The sequence below is a fragment of the Filicampus tigris genome, chromosome 22 (assembly GCF_054856515.1).
Source record: "Filicampus tigris isolate MCC_2025a chromosome 22, RoL_Ftig_1.0, whole genome shotgun sequence".
NCBI classification, from domain to species: Eukaryota; Metazoa; Chordata; class Actinopteri; order Syngnathiformes; family Syngnathidae; genus Filicampus; species Filicampus tigris.
Genome location: NC_141238.1, coordinates 1,502,861 through 1,525,458, shown reverse-complemented (window position 1 = coordinate 1,525,458; position 22,598 = coordinate 1,502,861). Strand labels below are relative to the sequence as shown.

Sequence of the window (22,598 nt, the reverse complement as noted above, 5' to 3'; positions counted from 1 at the left end):
GCGCAGATGTAAGCGTAACACTCACAGAGGTGCCGTTCTCCTCCTTCTTGATGAGCGACAGCATGCTGGTGAGGATGCGCGCGCACATGACGAGGTCCCTCTGCTCCTGCATGTGAGCCTGCAGGATGCGCAGCACCACCGGCAACAGGACGCACCTCGACTCTACAACGGGGGACGAACCGAGTCAGGTCGCTGCTCAAGGCAGAAGTGAAGATGAGCGCTCCCGGAGTGCGCTCACCTGGGTTAATGTACAGTTGGCTCTCCACCGTCTTGGCAAGGCACTGCAGCTTGACGGCCTCCAGGGGGCAGTCGGCTTGCACGACGGCAGGCAGGCTGCCCAGCGTCTCCCGGACGAAGCCGGCCACCTCGCGCACCGTGAAGATCTTCAGCAGCTCGCCGTAAACCGCCGGGAAAGTCCGCAGGAACACCGCCTGTGCACAGAAACATGGAAGGTTAATTATGCATTTAAAAAAAATTAAAAAAATTTTTACTCTCAGCTGCCAAAAGCAGGCAAGCTACAAATAAATGGATGTGGAATGATTTGGGTGAAAGCTTTGGAATGACATGGAATGATATTGATGGAAAAGTGCAATAAATACAATGGTGAAAAATGCGCAATGCGTTGGTGGGAAATGAGAAATGATACTGAACGACATGGAATGTCATGGAACGATATAGACGGATGTGGAATTACTGTATATCGGCGAAGATTGAGCAATATTTGGCATGGAGGAATTTCGGCGGAGAAATGCGGAAGGAGAAGTACGTTAATAGAGTGAAGAGAATAAAAACAAAAAGTCCCGATGATGCAGTGCTTTTTTAAGACATGCCTGAAGAGGGCGCCGCTGGAATATTTACACTCATTTCAGTGCCTACCGTATTGCCCATGCTTTCTCAACCGCAAAGGAATGATTTTGGCCACACAGAATGAGAGTAACGGAACACACACACACACACAGAGGCAATCATGGGGTATTTCTCCGAGAGCTGCCGCGAGTGTGTAATTTCCATTATGGCCGGCGTCCTCATCCTGTTTGTTTTGCTCTTTCTTGAAATCCGCGAAGGCTGCTCACTTCCCTGCCTCCGTCTCCCAGCAGGGAAAAGGAAAGAAGCTGCGGCGCCGATTGACTCCGGGCCCGCTGGGAGCATGAAATGATTCAATTACAACTGCGTTTGTGCGCGAGTCTCGAAGCGAGGAAATGCGCGTGTTTGCCGGGCGGGTGCGGACGTCTCGAAATGCTGACTGCAGATATGCACGTGCCTGCGTTTGCGCCACCGGACTGGTGCCCTTGCTTTCCTGCGAGAGGAAGAAGCGAATGGACATGAAGAGCTCGTGGACGCACACGCGGAACTCTTCCTCGTTCTGGCCTCCCGTTGCCAAGGAGAAGAGGCGGCGAGATTGGATGATGTACTTGAAGATGTACTCGCTGGCCTGGAAAACAGCAAGGGCGGAATCGTCATCGGTCGGAAAATACGTTTGGCCTCGCGGGTGCTACGAAACACGCGGCGAGATGTTGCTGATTTTTCTCCGAAGCCGAATTTGCCATTCAAATTTGGCAACTCTCAATTTGAGGCAGCACACTTCTGGACCCGCAAATGTCCATCCAGATGGTCTCTCACCTTGAGCACCTGCTGAATATGTTCCTGATGCTCGGCATCCACGATGCGGTCCACGTACCACTTGAGAACTTTGATCAGGTCCCTTTGAGACAAAATACAAAATGTCAAAACTTGATGTGACGATAACGTCTGCATTATTGTTGTAATGTGAAGTGGAATTGAAAAAAAAAAAAATCATTCTGCTCTACCTGTGGGTTGTTTTATTGGAGTCTATTTGTGTAACGTGTGTGTGCGCGTGTGTGTGAGCTTGTGTCCGATAACATCAAGGCTCAATCTTAGCAGGTACACCAAGTGTGAAGTCGACAGCCAGACTGAACAGCAGGCAGGCTATGAAATGGAATGCATAAGAAGGTTGCGCCTTTTCTCCCACAGAGCCACAAAGGGGCGCCAAAGCATTTTGCAGCCGTTCTCAGAGCGGCTCAGTTCTGCCGGCGGAATCCGAAACTGGACTGGCGTGGCAGTACGCACCTGTATGACAGAGCTCCTGCAAAGTGGCTCTCAATGTAGGTGTCCATGACTGGCTTGAAGTGCTGAAATTTGCTGTCCTGGAGAAGGTTGATGATGTGGACCTGCGAGAGAAGAACACAGAAAAGTAAAGTGGAAAATGCTACATGCTTTCCATTCACGACGAGTGATGTGCAGTGGCGCAGTGCAACTTTTATCCTTGGGGGAGGAGGATATCTGATTAGGTATCGGTGACTGGTATCGGCAGCCTCCACGAGCATCTGACACCTTAAAAAAAGGCCGATATCGGCCCGATACCGATTCCTGATCTTCGAAAACTAAACGGAAGAGATTGCTTCACGGGGCTCTCACGTGTTACGTCCCTCCACCTTCCGACAGCGGGGGGCCGTTTTCATTCTCCCGTTTGTGGCGGGCGCTATTTCAAGAAAGAACTTACCAGCGAGTCAAACACCTTGAGGCCGTATCTCTGCGAGCTCTCGTCCAGAATGCCAAAAAGTGTGTCCAAAGTGTCCTGTAGAAACTGCAGGGAAAAAAACAGGAGACGTTTTTGACGTTAGAGGTCGTCATCAGGCCAACGTCAACAATCAATGAGTTGCGATCGCCGGCCCACTTTGACGATCTCCGAGCCATCGATCTCCTTGAGCTTGGAGAGGCTGTCGTTGATCCGCTCGGGGTGCGCTCGCCACTTCAACAGGTCCAGCATGTCGCCTGAGGGCGTATATGCGCGGTTAAACGTGCCATCTCTCAAAAGCGACAAGTGACACACGTGAAAAGCAAAGCGGCGTAATGAGAGCGGCGCCACCGCCGTCCTCCATTACGGCATCCGAACGTTGGCCGCATCCAAACACATGTTGACGTTTTCAAGTTGGGACGCGTAAAAGAGATAAGAAGTCATTTCCCAGCGTCCCCGGACGTACGCATGAATAAAACATAATTCCGCTTGAGTCTTTGAGCTGTCTCTTCCGATTCCATTTAACCTGAAGCATCTTTTTTGGTCGTGGCACAGAAGCGTTTTTCTATGCACGAGCAGTTTACCTTTATAGTCTGTCAAAAGCAGTCACCATTTCCTGGGCGTCTGTTAAAGTGACATTGGTGTCCAAATCGGATAGCTTCACGTGCGCTTGGAACGAGGAGACGATAGGAGTGGACCACGACGTAAAATATTAAGTAGTGACGTATATGGAAAGCTGTTATATATTTTATATATATATTTTAGCAAGCAACAATTATGCCAACGTTAGGTGACTCGTCCACGAGTGCCACGGACAGCTGTGGCCGACGCTAGCGGGCTAATGTGGCTAACTGGCTAATGTGGCTAACTGGGCTTTTTACCGTTTTGTGTGAGCTTTGTGGAGCAGAGGAAGCTGGTGATCCAGAAAGACTCTTTGGCGCCTTTCAGCGTCTGGTTGTTGGATGGGATGTTGGCCTTGGAGAAAGGCAGCTTCAGATAGCGCGTGCAGTCCGCCAGGCTGCTGTTCTCCTCGCACTGGACACACAAGAAAAGAACGTCTTAAGTCCCACGCAAAAAAAAAAAAAAAAAAAAAAAAAAAAGTCTTGCTCCATTTAGTTGAACGCGTCACCTTGTTGGTTGGAGCCCAGAAAATATGGACCGAGGTTATAATAGTTTGATTATTGTTTATTTGATTGTATATTTCTTTTATTAAATTTACCGTAGTTGGTTTGCATTTGTTTTTATTTTGGGGGAAAAATGCTTTTCTTGGTTGTGTTTTTGTTTTGTTTTTGAATATACAATGTAGCTAGTTTTCATTTTGGTTTGATTTTGTGAATGAACATTTTAGTATCTGTTACTTTGTTCGCTTTCATGAACTCAAACAACCTTGAGTTCCCAACCCTGCCCTCGTTTTATTTGTCAGTGTTTAAAATCGATTGTATTCCCACTTTGACATCAGACTATAAAACCTTATTCAATATGAAATTCTTTTCCAGGAAATCGAATCATGCCGTAATTGTTCTCCGGTCCTTACATAACGCAAGTGCAAGTCAATCATGTGGCTGCCTCGCATTATCAACTGCTTCTATAATTATTCCGCTGCTTTTTTTGGGGGGGGGGGGGGGTTTCAATGTTGCCGGTTGGAGTTAGACAATGACAGAAGGGAGTCTGTTGTTGTTTTCTAGCCGGAGCGCGCTCGGCTGAGGCTGCTTGAGCTCCAAAGCTCGCGCACACTTTGGACTGCTGCTTCAGCATCTATTTTGGGTCTGACGAGAAACTAGGCCATGCAAGTTTTCATTGAGCTCTTCGGCAACTTTCATCTGACATTCGCCCCCCCCCCCAAAAAAAAAAACCAACCAAGGAAGGCAAGGAGACCATCTGACAATGCTCCTGATGGCCCGTAGCGAGCAGAGGGGTAAAAATAAATTAAAAATCAGGCGTCGGGTGACTGTTGAGCCCGGCGGCTGACAAACGAATCAATGCGGCGCGCGCGTCATTGTGCGCGCAGCCTGAGGTTTGCGCACACACCCTGTGCCTGCAGCTGAGGACACAGTCTGCAATTACAGCCCGAGCAGGACCTTTTTAAACGACGATTTTGGATGGTTTATTTGCTGCGGCCTTTTGACGCGTCACCAGCAAAAAAAGGTTTGAAGCGACCGGCGTGCGTCTTTGCAGGTCTGTCACACGGCCGCGCCCGATGCGCTCTCGCGGTCGGGAGTCCCTTCCGAGGACAGGGCTTGGCTTTCTGCCAAATGCTGAGAGGACAACACGGACGCACTTAGAAGGCGCGAATCGCATAATCATACCCGGCGTGACGCCATTTGGGAGGAAACCTGCGAGGCGCACACAAATAGCTCGTGGGCCCGGACCAAAACGAAATGAAACGACTGCATGATTTCAAGATTCAAGACATATCAGCTTTGTCTTTTCCGCGGAGGGCAAGCAGGCCCCGTACCTTATGGATAATGAGCTCATGGGTGCCATCTGGCAGAGTCCTTCCGTCCTCCTGCATCAGAGGTACAAAGGAGTAGCCGAACAGCTTCTTCTCTCCCTTCTCTTTGGCTGCGGAGAGGCCGACATGAACAGGATCAATCAACCGGAGCAGGATTTGATATTCCGCTGCCGTTGCCAGGAATACATCTGCGAGCTCAAATCGAGCATTTAAAGCAGCGCCGCTGCAGGAGGCGCAAACTAAGATGTCAGCGAGCGCTGGACACACCGCAAGCACGCACGTGTCATTTGCTGACAATATGTTCACCACCATTGCGTAAAAGTGGACAGCGCCACCCTGCAATTTCCAGATGGAGCATTATCGATCAACGGGGCGGCCAATTCAGTTTGAATGAAACGCAGCAGGTTTTGCACTTGACAGTTTGGTGTCAACCCCGACCTAAATTGGGCTACTGATGAGAAGCCGCTGCGTGGCGGCGCCAACGGACGCCAGGAGTAACAAGGCGGCAGCACCTCCTGCTCGCAAATCCGGGCGATAACATGAGCCGGTTCCTACCCCCAATGCCTGAAAATCGGGGTCCTCTTTAAAAAAGTTGAGGAAAAAGACATTTAGGCTGTGAGCTCTCAATTTTTGATGAAAAAAAACAACAACATTCCTGCATTGAAAAATACACAAGAAAGGGTACTTTGGATCGTGCCTTGAGGGACTCTCATAACATTGTTGTTGCGCAACATGGCTACTTACTGGAGCAATGCCGGAACTCAAAGCGAACGTGCGATCCCCGGAACATGTCCACGGGGATGGGCAGCTTGATCTGCTCCGCCCAGCGCGGGCTATTGTTGTGGTACAGCACCAACGAGTGGTATTCGTCCCCGCCTGGTTCCCCCGAGCCGGCGGCCACGTGACTCTGAAGGGTAGGAGGGGAAAAAAAGAAATGAAAAAAAGAATGCATTGAAATGGGAATGAGGCGGTCCCCATGCATTTCTATTTTCTGTCCAATCGGGAAACCACAGAAGCAGAAGTGCTGGAGGTGCGGCTCCCATCTGGGTCAGCCATATTTAAATGAAGCGTTTAGCTCTGAAATGGGATGCATCTAAAAATAAGGAGCCATTAAGGGACGAGCAGAGTTAAATAAGGACTTCAATCGGAGGTGTTTGGTGCTGAAAAGAGTCGACGGCGTTTCCCGGTGAAAACTGCAAACGCGTGGTCACAGAAGACCTCCGACCTTCTTTCAAGTGGAAAAAAACAGCATGTAAACGTCTTTACACCTTGAGGATTTGCCCGTCAATGTCCAGCAAGTAGATGGTGATCTCCACGTTCCTGGCAACGCTCTTCCCGCCCTTTTCAAACTCTCCTTTCTCCAGTGTGACGTAAAGGTCATTCCGCATCTCTCCTACAAGGTTAAAAAAAAAAAAAAACAGGCATCGATTATGCAAACGAGCACCGTGTTATGAATGACCTCCCAACGTCATTTGGGTGAGTGTGTGTGTGTGTGTGTGTGTGTGTTAATGCATCCCGACAGGGGCTGGACAGCATTTACATGAGTAGCACTTAATAATACATTTCGCGCTGTCGTTAAATCAAAGCCGCTGACCCGACATTTCGCCGCTATCAAGTGCATTTGAACTTGGATGTCGGTCAATCCTGCAATCAACACCGAGTGAATTACATGAAAAAAAAAAAAAAAGAGATTTCAATTCGCTGTGTTCTCTAGGCTCGGCATTGATTTTCTACTCCTGACAGTGGTAACCATAGCAACAAACCGCATCCTATAGACTCCCGTACTGTAAGCCCGCCCCCCTCGACTCAATTACCTTGGGTACAATGGGTAAAAAAGGGAATTGGAGAAGGCGTGGCGGGGGCGGGGGGGGGGGGGCATTTTTTCGGAGCAAAAAAAAAAAAAAAAAGGAGAGACTGATGCAGAGGAGCGAGACGGTTTCCTTCGCCCGGGGCCAGACTTTCTTGGTCAGGAACGGAGAGCGGGAAAGCAACAGACAGCGAGTGCGTGAGCAAGGTTTGTAGTCAGACGGAGACAAAGAGAGCCATCATAAATCTGTGTTAGTGAGGCGCTGGGGGGACCCGCGGGCTGCGCTTGCTCTTTATCTGCGTGACCAGACAGCGCACCTCGCTTATGTCAAAGGGAGCTTTCGGGAGGATTTCACACACACACAAAAAGATTTGTCCCTTAAGTTCAGCCTTGCTGAGAAAAAAAAAAAAAAACGAGTCGTCAAAAAGGGTGGCGCACTGCTGAGGCCCGAGGCATCAGCATCATTTGACAGGCGCCTATCTACACGCTGTGCACCTGAGAATTGACATGAATATTTCATCAAGTATGTGTACTTTGCTCTCAAACAGCGGCTGCGCATGTTACCAAGGCAACCGCGGTGGATATTAAAAGGCAGGTCAACGTATAGAAGGCACATACGATTTCGCCGACATAACTTTGGCGGGCTCCGTGCTCTCTCCCCCACCTGGCATGATGACATCAGAGAAGCCCAGTTTCCTAGTGATGGACACGCCGCGCGTGAAGAGCACCATGTACTCCCTCCTCAGCTGATCGATGTCCCCGTGGAGGAGCTGGAGGGCCACCGCCAGCCCTGAAAACACAAGCGGGCGTCACACGTGGGTTCCCGTCGCTCGTGCATTCGATCGGATTTGAGAAGCGGCTCGTTATTGGCGCGGCGTGGGCTCGCGGCAGCCTCACACGCACGCCGCCGACATTAATAACCAGAAAGCGCTGCGGCCGGCCGCGCGCGTGCAACCAAACACCCACTGCACACAACGAGAGAACAAACACAAAAAAAAAAAAACAAAAAAAAAAAACACCTGTGACTCATTCGCAAGTCTTTTTATATATAAAAAAAAAAAAAACAGCCTATACAAAGCTGCCCTTATGGTATAACGTTGAATGTCAGCATGAATAATAGCAGGCGGAAAAGGTCACACTTGAGGGTTTTTTTTGTTGTTGGAGGGATGAAAACATGGGCCTCTCAAGTCATGTGATGTGACGACAATAGAGGAAAGTGCAGTAAAACAAAAAAAAAAAATCCAAGAAGAAGGAAGTAAGTCAACATTTAGAAACACGTCAACGGCAAAGCACATAAGGGCCATTGTGTATCGTTTACTAATTTACTCATTTGTGTGTGATCATTTTTCTCAGAAATTGGGTCCAACCAATATGGAATTTTTTTTTCAAGCTAATGCCCGATTAATTGGTCGATTACATAAGAATAAAATAACTTTTTTTGGTCCATTATATGACAATATTTGGTCCTTTCGTATTTAACTTTCCAACATAGTGGAATTTTCCGGTACAAAAAACATGCAAATGCCATAAATGTATGCAGTATACGAGCAGCGTGTCCCCAGTTTTGAACAGTCTTGAATGTGAAATCCCATTTCTTCCACTCCATTATTTTCTCTGCAATGAAGTGATGACTTCAAAACAAAAAGCAGAGCCTCTCAGAAGTCAAACCTTGTCATCTTGGACAGAATTTGCATTTGAAATATGTCAGAGCCGTGGCGCGCAAAGTGGGGGGGGCCTGGCGGGGCAGTCACCCACAGCCCATGATGGTTTTGAAAAGCACAAATATCGTCCGATAAAATCGGCAATCGGTCGGCTCTTTTCAAATGTTGACAGAGGGCAAAATAAAGATATTTCTGAAAGCGTCTGTGCTGAAAACATTTGGCCAAGCGGCCCTCATTACTATTCGGGCTGACAAATGCGTCCTCGACCTCCGCTGGCCTCAGCCCACCCGGCCCGCCTTAAACGCCAGCGCGTGGAAAAGTCCCAAAAAAAAAAAAAAAGCGGAATGGCCCGCTCGCCGGTGCCTACGCTGGCATGGAGGTGAGAGCTGAAGCAACTACCTGGCCTGACTCATCGCTTGCACAAACACGCTTATGAAACCAGCCCTTTCAATGCGCTGCAAGATGTGATCAACCCACAAAAAAAAAAAAAAAACGCACGGTGAAAAGCGAACGCAGTACTCGCCTGCTCGAAACGTCCTAATGTGGCAGCGACTTGAATAACTTTCAGATCTGTAATCACAACCCTCAGCATTGCGGTAAAACAATTAACTCGCCTGCGTGGGAGCCAGGCTGCCTCGTGAGAGTCTGAAAGCAAACACGGCAATCTGTGTTTCTTATTCGGGGATAGGACAATAGATGACACCCCAGCGGATTTGTCATGAATCTGCAAATGAATCAAGATAACCAATCTGGATTCCTGCTGCGCCATTTAAATTGCACAGCGTGTAGCAGCTCGATGCCGACGCCGACGTTCCGCCTAATTGCCACATCCCTCAAACGCATCTGAGGGACGGCTCGTGACGGATGACCATTCCCGAGTTCTCCTCGAGTCATTATTCGTCCTCGGGGGGGGGGGGAATGCGGACTCGGTGCATTTGTGGATTCGCAACGCAGCTTCCAAACTTGTCCAGCGTGAGGTCTAAAAGCGACACTTGCCTTTGAGGCAGAGCGCACGGACGCGATCTCAGGCAGAATCTAAGCGCATTTCACCGTGTTTTTTTGGGAGCCATCTCCGGCCAACCTGTTGCCAGGGGAAACTGCTGATGCCGTTGTTCTCCGCCGATCGGGCGCGTACTATTTATGCCAAGCGTGTGAATGGGTTTTGCAACCGCTTGCAGGCTTCCTGTGGAGACGGCCACGTGAGCCTTTGAAATTGCTCGTATGCGCACAAACAACACCGTGACTCAGACCGGCCGCAAAGGGGCTGATCTCGGGGCACCCGAATTATGACGACACAGGGATGCTGCATCATTTTGGTGAAAGGGACAAAGAGGATGAATTGAAAGAGCATTCGTTTACTAACCAACCAAAAAGGTCGATGTAGCTATTTTAAAAACAAATCATAAGATCATACACTCCATTGTTGTCAAAACAGAGAATTTTTTGAAAATTGCATTCTGCCACGATGCGGCGTCGATTTAAACCCGATTCATATTTCAGCCCTACTGACCTGTGTTGGATCCGGACAGGTTATATCTGGAATTGGCCTTTTTGATGATGTTCTCGTGAATTTGGTACCACTCACTTTCCGTGTTACACCTGAGACACCAGAGAGAGCAACAATCCTCAATTGTCATCATGAAATTCGATTCAACGTCGTGGAATCTTATCGCTCGCGGTCTCGGGAGTCCGCTGTCCTCCAAGTTCTTCAAGAAACAGACGGCGGAGCGTCGGCTGTTTACTTACGCGTAAACCTTGAGCAGGTGGTCGTCCTTGGAGTCGGCCGTGAGCAGATCGGCGATGCTGACGACGGCGCAGCCGAACGGGCGGCGGTATTGAACGCTGCACTGGTTCTTCTTCTCCCCGGCGCCCATTCTCCCTGCGCAAAAAGCCGTTCAGCTCCGTGCACTCGCAAATGCGCTGAATTGTCTTCCTGAAAACCCGAGGGTACATGCCCACCTATTCTTATGATGTGCACGACAATGTAGACATCTTTTCGCAGATCGCTGCTGCCCAGATCCTGATGGGGATACAAACGATCGTTTTGACACCGCTCGGTTACGATTTTATGACAACGCTCGGCATTCACCACTTACCACAAACAGCGTGCACTGTCTCTCCGTCTTCTCCGGCGACTTGGGCAAGCCACTCTTATTCAGCCTGACAAAGAACCGTTCACTGTAGCAAGAAAAGAAAGTCGAGACAAATTACGGAGTGCAAACTGCTGGAAAACGCGAAATTCATGCTGGAAAAAAACCCACACGGGATCATATTTCAAATCAGTACGAATGACCTGAACATTAAGCGCATGACGGGCAAAAGCAGAAAGGACGGCTCACATTTGCAGTGCCGCCCGAAAAAAAGAAGCGGCGCGGGCATCCTGCCGGGCCCCGGCGAGGCCGGGGGGAGGGGGGCCTAATCCGGTTAGGTGACTTTCACAGTCGGCGCGATAAGCGGGGAGAAACCCTTGTAACGCTCCGCAGCGCCTGACAACCGGCCAACTTGCTGACAAGGCCCGCGGCCCGAGCCGCTCGCGGAAACCTCCAACCCCGCGCACTGCTGTGCGATCCGCAACAACTTGCCAGTGTCCGATGAGCGCCCGTGTTTCAGGTCAATCGAGCAGAAATCTCCGCCGATCCATTTTAAATAAATGCACAAGCAGAAGAAGTGGCCGCCTTGTATTCCCTGATGGATTTCTTTTGGGGGGGGGGGGGAACAAACCAGCTGGTGGTTTTGGTTACGCTGGCACGCATGTTTGAATTAATTAGCCTTCAAACGATTGCTTGAATTAAAAAAAAAAAAGAAGCTTCGACATGTTCAAGCATTTATGTCAGAAGTTTCACACATGTATCCCCTGCTTTTATCTTCACTTGGGAATTGGATGTGGACGTGCTCGCTCCTCATTAGCCGCTCGCTGGAACTTTCCACGCCATTCATCCGACCATACGCAGGCAGATTCCTGAGCACCAGGCACCACGCTTTCCTCCACCTTAATTAGCAGTCTATTGTTAAAACCGGCAATTAACGGCTAGTCATGCACACACATGTCGTCTCCCCGTCCCTTTGCCAGGCCCTCCCTCACAGCTGCAGCATGTTGATCACCCGAGCTTAAAGGAGCGTTGTTTACAGCCCGGTGGGACCTTATCTCGCTCTATCAGCGCTGGTATTAACACAACATGACTGGCCGGGTTTCCCTTCCCCCCCGGGCCCGCTCAGCACTCGCCGTTCCCTCTCCTGATATCGATAATTGCATTTGGGGCCGTGGGTGAAGCGTCGGTCCTATTAGCCAGCGCTGTCGTAAAGCACCGGGAGAGCAAAAGGCGAGTACGGCCGAAAAAAGTTGCTCTTCGAATGAGCAAAAGGTCACAGTTGTACGTTGACAGTCCGGCACTGTGCTCCCGAGGCCACGTTGCACACAAAGAAAAACGGCGCGGTGCAAGGGAGCGGGTGGCGTTGGCATGGTACCGAGACAACGGGTCCGACCCCCATCTGGTCGGCGACGCACAGAAAGCGCCAGCTCCGGAGTCAAGCCGTGAAATGGCTCTCTGCCAGGCGGACAGTGTAAATGTGTGTCTGTTTACTTGCGCCGCCAGACAGTGAGAGACAACGCTGGCGAGGTGCCACGGTCGGACTCCCCCCACCCCCCCCCCCCCCCCCCTCCTCCTCGAAGACAACCGACGCAATCGTCGCATAGGCACAATGGCAGCATCATTGGCATACTCAAATCGAAGCATCACCCTTGACCCAAATACTAGCCCTGAGTCGAAACCCAACCTACATAAGCAATTTCAATTGGTGAGTGTCTTAAAGCGCCATAAAACATAAATTCACCCATCAATACGTTTTTCAAATGTCTTTCGGAAGCTAGATTAAGAACTGTTCTTTCGTGTATGTTTAGGCCCTCAAACAGTGTGTTGCCACGGCATCGGGGTTCAACAAAATAATATCTTTTGATGACTTTTTCACCCTCAGCATCTTGTGGTGAAATGCTCAAAGTTTGACGGGGTGCGTTCAAGTATGACTTCTATAGTAGGCGAAAAATGGGGCACAATTTGAAAGTAAATTAAAAAAATGTTGGATTTCCTGTTAGGTTGACAGTCCGGCTCCAAGAGACGTAAACACACAAAAAAAAATCCTCTCCAAATGCCTGAGAGGCCTTCAAGGTGCGTAATCATTCTTTAAAGAAGAAGGTATTCGCTCTCTCAGTGGACATGCATAGGGTAATGGCCACTTTTAAGCACTGCCCATAGCAATTACTCCATACCTGAGAGGTCGGTTCTCCCGCCCGTCATATATGTGGAAGAAAACCTCAAGCTCCTCCCCCAGGTTGGCACTCATCAGACTCTTGACGTGGACGAACAAGTGATGGGTGCTGGCGGGTGTCGGCGTCTCCTTCTTGCGGTGCCGATGCTCCATCTGCGACGGGGCGTTAAAGCAACGCGGGGGAAATGAAATCAATTTCGGAGGCAGGCGTGGAAAAACATTTAAGTGTACAAAAGGGATGGATTTGTCGAGGGTAACAAAGCTAAATCTGTAAGCCGTAAATCCTCAAATACAGGATGGGAGCAAATCAAACAGCGTTAATCCGATTGAAGGAACAATCTCGACACCAGCCAATCACATTTGATGCTGTATTTAACAAATTACGTGCTTGAATACTGCGTGTGTATCATATACCGTATATATATATATTCTACACATACACGCACACATATACATAAATACACGTATACTTATATAAAACGTATTTAGACATATCCGTATACGCACACGTATATTTACTTATATAAGCACCGACTTATGTGTTGCGTTATTGTTTTGTTGTTGCTTTTATGTTCTCTTTGTTAATCACTAATCATTCCTCCAAGCAATACAGCCATCATGTCGGCACAATAAGAGCCCCCAAAGATCTTTGTAGCACACGTGATCCTCATCTCAATTTAATTAATCCACTCCACTGTGGGGCGGAAGCAGAATTGTTCTCCCAAACAAGGATTTGACTGGCAATCCTGTGCCAGGGAGTGGGCCATTGCGTCTCCATTTCTCTCTCTGTCTCGTCCCGCCTCAGTCCAAAGTGCTCATTTTTGGTGAACGGCGTTTTGCGTCCTGCCGCGCTTGCTTTTGTTAGCGCAGACAACGACAACAACAACCAAAAACGAAACAGATGGATTCAGCGCTTCAATTACCCCTGTGCGTGCGTGCGTGTGTGTGTGTGTGTGTGTGTAAGATACAATTTTCCCTACACTGTATCATAGGTGGTTGTCATGGTAACAGCGCTCTCAGAAGATGTGAAGGAGAAGCAGGGGAGCACGCAGAAGTAAGCGTAGTATGCAGTAGGTTTTCAAAATCAATGAAGCTCCGGCTTTGACAAAACATGCACTGATTTGACTTTCCGGCGCACACGTCAGCCAAAGAATTCTGGAATTTTGAAGGCCGAGTCTCAAAATTCTTCATCTTTGCTTGGATGTTAATTTGCTATGCCCCACACACGGCTATTTAACTACCGCGACTTAAAGTGGCTGACACACGGTTTTGCTGTCCACTGCAAGCTATTTCATCATTCTATTTTCACGAACAGTGAACCTTGTACACGTGTCCAATGAGAATGCCCTGTCATTATGGGGTAACTGCCCTTTGATGGTTTCACTGACGTTACGACTAGCATTTGGTCTTTCTTCAATAGAGGCTGAAACATCCCATCGTGTCAGTAGATGGATGATGTCCACGCTGTCGTAGTAAAGTAGAAGAAAAATAATAAAAACCTGGGTTCAGTGGGAAATCCCAACTTTCCGGGGTGACACGGGGACATCTCAAGGGCATCTTTGTGCCGATATTAACTCCGGAAGCACTCACCAGTCTGTAGAGCTCCGTGACACTGATTTCATCTGGGTCCACCATGCTGAACTCCTGTCTAGGGACCAGATCCAAGCCCAGTTGTCTGCAGGGAAAGGACGAGAAAAAGCGGCTGGATTCATTCTGCAAAAGCAACCCAAGATTTTTTCAAGTCAAACGAGTCGAATGTTCTACAATGGCCAAGTCGGTGGCCTGATTTGAATTTGTTTCATTTCAAATCCATTGGAGTGGTGTTTGATTTGTGAGAACTGGCCCGAGACCGAACGGTATGCTTTCCTCAATCTCGGGTTTTCCCGTTTGCTCACCAGTTTCCAAGCAAGTCTCCCCCTTTATCCTCAAACGTCCCAGAAAAAAACCCAGAAGGCCTGTCACCGAATATAGAGTGAAGGGTCCAAAGAGAGTGACGTAAGTTTCTATCCATCATTTATTTAGCGCCCCGCGGCACTGAGGGGAGGGCGATTTAACAGAAAAGACAGGTGGAAGACGGGAGTGTGCGCACCGAGGAGGTTCTGTGACAACAAAAAACAAAGAAAAAGGCAGAGCAAGTTGCTGAACTCACTCGTTACCCCAGTCCAATCGGGCCGTGATGTGCTGCTTGACGTCCCTCATGCGGTCGTGGGTGAGGTGGCCCACCAGCACCTGCCTCCTCAGGTCCAAGATCTCATTCATCACATGCCAAAGCCGGTGGAACAAATCCCCCTCGTTCTTCTGCGCGATGGGATCAGAGGCGGGAACGCTTGTTACATCAAACGCGGCAGATCGTGGGAAACAATCTGGCGCAAAATATGAAACTTTCATGTGAGCCGGCGACTGAATCCAAATGTGCAACTTTGAAAGGGTGGGTGCAAATTAGCCTCAGTGTCCTGCTGCTTTTCAGCCTCAAACGTATGCTCTCTGATGTGTAAGTATTCATCGGCTCAGTTTAATCAGCGCCCCAGATAACTTAATGGGTCACAAACATAATCAATCCGACTAATGAATGTGCGTGAAATCGCTTTGGGTGGTTGAAATGAACAGGGTCGAAGAAAAGCTCCTTTGTGGGAATACTGGCGCAAAAGCGTCGCACGCGTTTGTGGCTGGGAAGGAACTCGTACCACATAGAGCTGCTTCCACATGGCCCCCCAGTCGCGCAGCGTCAAAGTCATCTCGGTGATGACGGAGTCCTCGACGGGGATGACTGTCTCGAATTGCCCTTTATTCTTGACATGGGCGTTCTTCAGGTGGATGTAACTGCTTGGGAAGATACCCTGTGGGCAAGGAACGCACTTGGTAACGAGATCAATTAGTGGTCGTGTCAAGGGTTTGGCTTAAAGTTTGGCTAAGGGTAGTTAACTGGGTCAGCGCAAGGGTCGTTGAATGTTAGCAAGACTTTGCAGATCCCGCAAAAACCGCTGGACAAAGACTACCTACCTTGACGTTTGGATTCTTCAAGATGAATCCTCGGTACCAGCCTGCAGAAACCAAGCGCCGTTTGTTATTTTTCAGCATGCCGCCACCAACGCTGATGACTCTTTACACATCGTTTCTCACGACATGAGCAGAAGATGGACATCAAATAGAGCAAAATACGAATATAAATATGTGGGCTGTATCTCGGAAAAACAAAAGCGAATGGAGTATGGTTTTGCAGGCTGCTTGAGTGTCAAATACCAAAGCCGCATACATGTATTATATGTAGTATATTGCTCCTTTCACCGCTGCTAGCAGCTCTGAATGATCCTCGTACTTTACCATCGAGACAGCAAGACATCTGTAAGCGGCAGCTGACGATTCAAAACTCTGCAGCAACGTTGTACAAAAAGGCAGCAAGGGAGTGCTGTTCAAAGTCAAAATGACGCAGCTGACGCGGCGCGCTTGTCGGCGGTGGGGGGGGACGCGCGTCAGGCCGTCAGCATCGACGCTTTTGCGGTGTTTTGAAGTGTCGGCGGCGGCGGCGACATGAGGCAGAGCCATTAGCCCGTCTCTGTGAGTGTCGCGCCGCACGTCACTCAGCATCCTTGCTGCTGATGATCTTGCTACTGCCTTCCGGGCAAAGCCTTCCACTGGCTGGGCTATTGTCAACTTGCTACGGAAGTGTGTGTAATACCACATCCCTCTGACTGGCCGGCTGTCTCGCTGTACAAACAGGAAGAGAAAGTGTGTGTGCGTGTCAACAGGCAAATGGGTACAATTGGCTGGGTTAACCCGACAATTCAACAAAATATTGAAAGGTTTCCTAATGTGAAAATTGGCTTTCAGGCAAAATGTCCCCCAACTTAAAAATATCAGTAAAAACAACTCAGCGAATTGTTTTGGAGCAAACAACTTACTTGCTCTGTTGTGCTAACAAACATTGCTGAATTTGACTTTTGGGAAAATGGCACAATAAACCTCTAACATATGGACTTTTTTTCCTCATGACTGAGGCATGTTTTCATGCACGTTTGGACCCTCGCTTGTGTGAAAGACCCATGACCCTGAGTTTTCTGACATCGCACAGCACATTTCTACTTAGAATACCTTGAGAGTGTTGAGATTAAATCGTACCCTGCCTAGTTTTAAGACACCCTGTGCCAGAAGTAGCAAAACAGCCCCAGATCATAACAAATAGAGCCTGCTCTATATTTCAGTCGGGACAGTGTTCTTTTCATTTGTGTGAACATGGAGCTGATATGCCTTGTCGGAAAGTTCCAGTTTTGTCTCGTCTGTCTCTCTTGGTCATCTCCCACAAAGTCCACTTTGGCTCAAACAATGACAGATGGCGCAATCTGACACTGGTGTACCTTGCCCGCTGCTAATAACCCCCTAAATGCAAAATTTACATTTGATTTTGCGTTATTGCGAGATGATACCGCTAAATTGGAATGACAGCAAAACCGTGTAGGTGGGCGCAAGTGGAGGAGAGAAGCAGACTCGGCGTGGGCTGCATGGCTGGAAAAGCAATCACCTCCCTTGAAAAGGAAACAGCAGCGAGTGTGATTTCATCCCAGCGCTCATTTTCTGCGCCGTCCACCGAGCGAGTCCCACAAGAAGCTTCTCCGCTGAGCTGTGCGATATTAGCTGAAGTGGAGCTCCTCCGAGTGCAAAACCAGACATTCGCGCATCCCTGCCTGGCTCGGGCGCGAGCACGTTATTGCTCGTGTGACCCTTCAACATGCATTCACTTCATTTGAAGACATTTGGCGTGTGCGGTATTTGCGAGGGGCCACGCGTCACTGCCCAAGCAGAACCAATTTATTTTTCTTCCTGCATTAGTTTTCACATCATCCCCGTAGAGAGACGCTACATATGTGGTAACAGGCACAGGCCGCACTATATGACAATTACGCATAGAGGAAGTGAAAATGAGAAGAGCTGCTATGAGATTTTGTCAAGTGTGGGAATTGTTATCCATTCATCCGGATGATGAAAACAAAACCAAAAGAAAAAGTCCAGGCTATATGTATGGCGTATGACCTACCTTCACATTTTTCCAGGATCTGCACCGTGTCGCCAATTTCCAGCGGGAGGCCATGCTGGACGGTGCCTCGGAAACTGGCCAGCACTGTGAACCCAAAAAAAAAAAAAAAAAAAAAAGCATCTTAAATATGTGCATCCTTTATGATGCAGCGTAATTGCACAAGACACTCAAGAGAATACGAGCGGAAGAAGTGTTGTAAGCATTCATCTCCAAGGACCACAGAAACAACAACAGCTAATGGGATGTAAATGAGCATGGGGTTAAAATGCGGTCAGGTTGAATATTAAGTACGTTTTTTTTTTCTTCCTTTAATATTGCGATTTACTAAATGATTTCTTTTTTTCCAAGGTCATCTTTCCCCAAGACCTTTCTTTCCGATGCAGACGATGATTCACCGAAAAACTGCCGCAGTAACGCGCCAACTACTGCCGAGCGGGACTAACTCGTCCGATTTTTATCGATATCTGGAATCGGTGATTGGCCATCTGTACAGTAGAGCCAATGCATCATTTCTGTTGAGATTAATGCCCGCTTCTCATTCTAATGTGGAATGATTTCCTTGCTGTTAATGTTCAATGGGTTTTGAAACACTGTACCAAAACCTAAAGCATCGTTACAAAAGAGAACGAGTTTGAGTAGCATTTTAATACGTATTTTTTTTCTAATCAGTGATGAGTGGCACTTACACATTTTAAACCAACACGTCAGTCAGGACTGCCTGACGTCCCCACAAACATATGCTGACAGGTCTGGCCAGACACACAAATGAACACAGTGTTGAACGTGTCCGTGTTGGTGTTTGGCAACGCTCTCGGGTACAAGCGGGCTATTCAAAGTGAGCGTTCGCACCTGGACGCACAGGCATCCAAAGACGGCTTGAGTGGAGATTTTGGAGTGTCATTTACCTGCTCACGCCAAACAGCACTAAACAGGAAATATTTCAAATATTGTTTGATACGGTTTGCAATTTTCGCACAAAGGCTGAGGAACAAAAGAGTCAGGTTGCGATGAGAATGCCAACTGAAATTCCTTCTCAAGATTCCTTTGGCAGCTACTCTCCCCTCTGTATGTTCTTCGAATTTGTGTTACCGGGTTGCCCGGCATTTTTGCCTTCAGCTTCCTCAGCTTGCTTGCTATCCTGAAGCGCTTCTTTCTCCGGCAATGTATGAATTAACCACATTGCAGTGAATTATTCAGCTTTTGAATCTTTTTTTTTTTTGGAAAGTCTGCTGCATGTCAATCCACAAGCCATCTGCAGCCTGTCCTCAAATGACTGCGCAGCATCAAATGATGCACCAAGCCAGCTTTGAGTCCTTTCAGGGTCCCTGAAAATAAAAGAATCAAACCGCTCAGACAACTAGATTTTTTGGTCTTCAAAATCATTGAAAGGCTACGTTTCCATTCTTGACCACATTGCGACAGGTGCTCTCTCGTGGGAACAAGTGAAGCAATAGATGCTGACAAATGCGTCAACAGAAAAGACGGCAGGGATGCGAGATGCTTCGATAAAACGTGACGGGTCGCAAGCAGGGGAGGCAGACGTGGGTCTGCCAGAGATGCAGCGTGTCACAGGGGTGCGCGCAAGGCTAACGCGTCAACACTCATCTCCATCACGAGCTATGGCACTGTCACTCAAGGTTGCGTTGAGAGATGTGCTGAACTTGTGAATTTGAGGAAAGGGTCCAAGGACCGTGACTCGGGTTCATGCGCTACTGGCCCATCTCGCAACCAATCGAGGAGCCGGCTTATGGGCGGAAATACGTGCCGCCGGACGCTGAATTGATGTGGTCCGAACAATGCACTGTCCTTCCCTACACCTGCAAGGAAGCCCGTTCTCATCAAACCCTGATCGGATGACTGAGACCGCAAAGGAGAACGAAAGGTGCTATAAAAGTTAAGAACTGCTTAGGAGAGTCGACTTTCCGGAGAGCGCCCATGTCACATGCTCAAAAATGAAGGTGCTGATTGGCCGATGAAGAGATCTGTGTATCAGAGATCGACTGCTCGTCCTCAAGTACCCGGATGTCTGTCACAGCTAATTTGAATTCGGAGAACTGAATTTGATTTGAAAGAACTGAAAATGAAAAGATAGAGCGTGGCATTCTTAGAAAGGATCAAATACAGTTTCAGAGGAACTGCAATACATTTCCTGATTTGACGTCATTCAAATTCAGGTTCTCAATGCACTTCTTCAAGTTTAGCGATTCGAATGCAAATATAGACAATTCAAATTCGGTGTCAGGCGGCACATATTGCAGCTCATACCAGCACATTAAATATGCGCGGTAGATGTCAATGTCTGCACTAACACCTCAAGTGTCAGTACTGAGTGTGGTAGTTTATATATAGAATATGTGTTGAGAGCTAGGTACTAGGTTATATGCACAACCGTACCTGATCATTACATAGATGAATGCGTAATTACCTAATATAGCTTCTAGAACAAAATGTGATGCGGCTGCAAACAATCTCGTGTTAAGATGTAGCATTCGGGTCATTTGGACATAAATTGATCAATAATAGGAATAAATCATGAAAATAGTCATTAACCTCCGGTCCAGCGGGGACAGAAATGAAACATTTAAACCGTGCTTGCATTTGGATCCCGCTAACGTGCTTCCCGCCGCTCTGCAGAGAGGAAGTGGAGATGGCGACGAGGCCTCTCGTCTCAGATGGGTCTAACAGGTGTTCTCCACTTCCACTCCGAGTGCAGGCTTGTCAAAGCGCATTAAGTCGGGCTCGCTCGCGCTGCGTCGACGCTCCTTAGAAGAACAAACACAGCCGGGGGGGGGGGCTTGGAGAACGCGCAAGAGCAGCGCGCCTGCTTCGCAAAAAAGCAAAAGAGCCCCTTCAAAGCGCATAGGCAGGCATGAGTACCCGATAAAACCTTGACATTGTACTGCTGCTGAACTGAATTTTACAGGAGGATTAGAGGAAATTCAGCAATCAAGTGTACAGCATTTTAAAACGATGACATTCCACTCAAAGCGCATATTAAGGGACACTTTGGCCTCATTTGCGTGCCTCTTTCTTCTCACCGACTGATCCGACAATGATTCACGTGCGTAATCCACTCCCACGTGTTGATCGTACAGCATTTATATCATTCATATGCTAATTTGCTAACGCAGCAACTGGTGCCACTCCCCTCGCCGGCATTGCTGCCAAATGCACGCTTCATGAATATTCAACTACTATGTGGGAATATACAGAACATTATGAAACATGCCAATAAACACTTGACATGACGCATTCAAAATGAGCATAAATCGACAAAAGAAGGAAGCAGCACTTCTTTCCCATTGTTTCACAAGATGAAGCGAACAAACAGAACTGAAATAAAACTAATGAAAAAAAAAAAAATCTCTTCACTTCCTCATGTGCCGCCTGCTACGTTCTCTGCAAGTTCACTGGCCACATTCCGGGTCAGACCTGACACGTAAAGCAGACAAACCAGCAGAAGGGTACTCGGGAGTCCGGGGATGTGACAGGAAAACATTCCGACTCCAACCAAAACTAGCTGAGCTATGCTTTGTCTTTGCCAACGCCGCGAACACTGTTTCCCAACTCAAAGGGCCCTACGCATTTATCTCTCACTCTGTGGTGAAGTACACGCACACACAAAAAAAAAAAAGGCTTGAAATACATCCCACGACTGTAATCGCCTCATGGATGTGAGGCAGTGAGTCAGGGACTGCGGTTAGCGACACAAGGACTTTGCGTTCAAAATCCAAACTGTATGACACACTCTCAAAGACACAAATAACACATTTCTTTTTAGGGCGACTGCATGAGAAGGGTGTTAAGGCACATCGCAATGGTAATTTTTGATATTAATCCACAGGAAAGTGTGAATAGAAAGTGTTTGGAAAAGGCTAGCAACTACATACTGTAGTGCTAGCTTGAGAAGCTGCCACAGTATCAGTTGGGAGAAAAGCACAAACATTTCTATCTTGAAAAATCTTTCTGTGCTGTTCTTGGCTGTTACTTTGTGTCCAGTTCTGTGCTACCTCCTCAAAGGACAAAGATATGTCGACACATTTCTTAGCCATCAAATTAGCCTGACGACATGCGTGTGCTCTCGCCGCAAGGTTACCGAAGGACGGGAGTGAGCTTTGCTTGGCGCTAGGAGAAAAGTGGAGGCAGCCGTTGGCACGGCAGAGACCTTGAACGCCGTTCAACTTGGCTCACGCAAGATTAACCAAACCACTGGCGAGGACGCTCGATAGGCAGCGAGTACAAAAGCAAAAAAACGGCAGACGCGAGCAGTGGAATGAGGCTTTCATCTGGCCTCCTTCATCGCCAGCTGCTGGGATCTTTTCACCTCGCCTCTGCATGCTAAGATAGCGACCTGGCTGCCGTCGCACCAGACAGTCCAACAGCAGCAACAACAACAACAACAACAACAATAACAACTTAACTCACACTGCAGAAGCGCAACCTTTGGAAGCAGAGCACTGCCAGGAATATTACTTTTTGGAAATTGCTGTAAATGGCATTCCGGCACTTATTTTCTTTTACTCGCCTTATAAATTTTACGATTGAGTGATTTTACTGATCCAATAGAAGGACTGGGGTGGCACTCTGCTTTTACACAAGATGGTTGAACATCATCAAGCGAGATTATGTAGAAATATAGAGGAACTGGTGGGGTAGTTTGAAACAGTGGAACATTGATTTTACGGACCGATTAGGGAGAGGGGTGGTCCAATTGTCCATTACGTCGAATTACTTTTATTCGGGGCCTGAAAACACCATGCTCCTTTAAATGACATGCCTAGAGCGGATGCGAAGCTAACAACTATGCTCCATGACTTAAAGCGACTCTCTCCGCCGCCAACATGGCCGCC

At 48.2% G+C, this 22,598-nt stretch overlaps 1 protein-coding gene across 5 annotated transcripts in view; it reads right to left on the bottom strand.

Annotated features, from left to right (window-relative positions):
* dock4b (dedicator of cytokinesis 4b) overlaps positions 1–22,598 on the bottom strand; it is a 57,943-nt gene that overhangs the window by 20,220 nt on the left and 15,125 nt on the right. For all 5 annotated transcript variants that reach the window (XM_086021949.1, XM_086021953.1, XM_086021951.1 and 2 more), the window contains exons 2-23: positions 17,749–17,832; positions 15,720–15,760; positions 15,404–15,556; positions 14,869–15,017; positions 14,310–14,394; positions 12,721–12,872; positions 10,553–10,634; positions 10,416–10,476; positions 10,203–10,335; positions 9,967–10,055; positions 7,460–7,585; positions 6,257–6,381; positions 5,733–5,895; positions 4,992–5,098; positions 3,418–3,571; positions 2,696–2,793; positions 2,522–2,605; positions 2,089–2,189; positions 1,621–1,702; positions 1,262–1,432; positions 239–431; positions 26–162 (exon numbers count right to left, since the gene is read on the bottom strand). In XM_086021949.1, the coding sequence (XP_085878075.1) occupies positions 26–162; positions 239–431; positions 1,262–1,432; positions 1,621–1,702; positions 2,089–2,189; positions 2,522–2,605; positions 2,696–2,793; positions 3,418–3,571; positions 4,992–5,098; positions 5,733–5,895; positions 6,257–6,381; positions 7,460–7,585; positions 9,967–10,055; positions 10,203–10,335; positions 10,416–10,476; positions 10,553–10,634; positions 12,721–12,872; positions 14,310–14,394; positions 14,869–15,017; positions 15,404–15,556; positions 15,720–15,760; positions 17,749–17,832 (2,570 nt within the window). The remainder of the gene's footprint in view (positions 1–25; positions 163–238; positions 432–1,261; positions 1,433–1,620; positions 1,703–2,088; positions 2,190–2,521; positions 2,606–2,695; positions 2,794–3,417; positions 3,572–4,991; positions 5,099–5,732; positions 5,896–6,256; positions 6,382–7,459; positions 7,586–9,966; positions 10,056–10,202; positions 10,336–10,415; positions 10,477–10,552; positions 10,635–12,720; positions 12,873–14,309; positions 14,395–14,868; positions 15,018–15,403; positions 15,557–15,719; positions 15,761–17,748; positions 17,833–22,598) is intronic.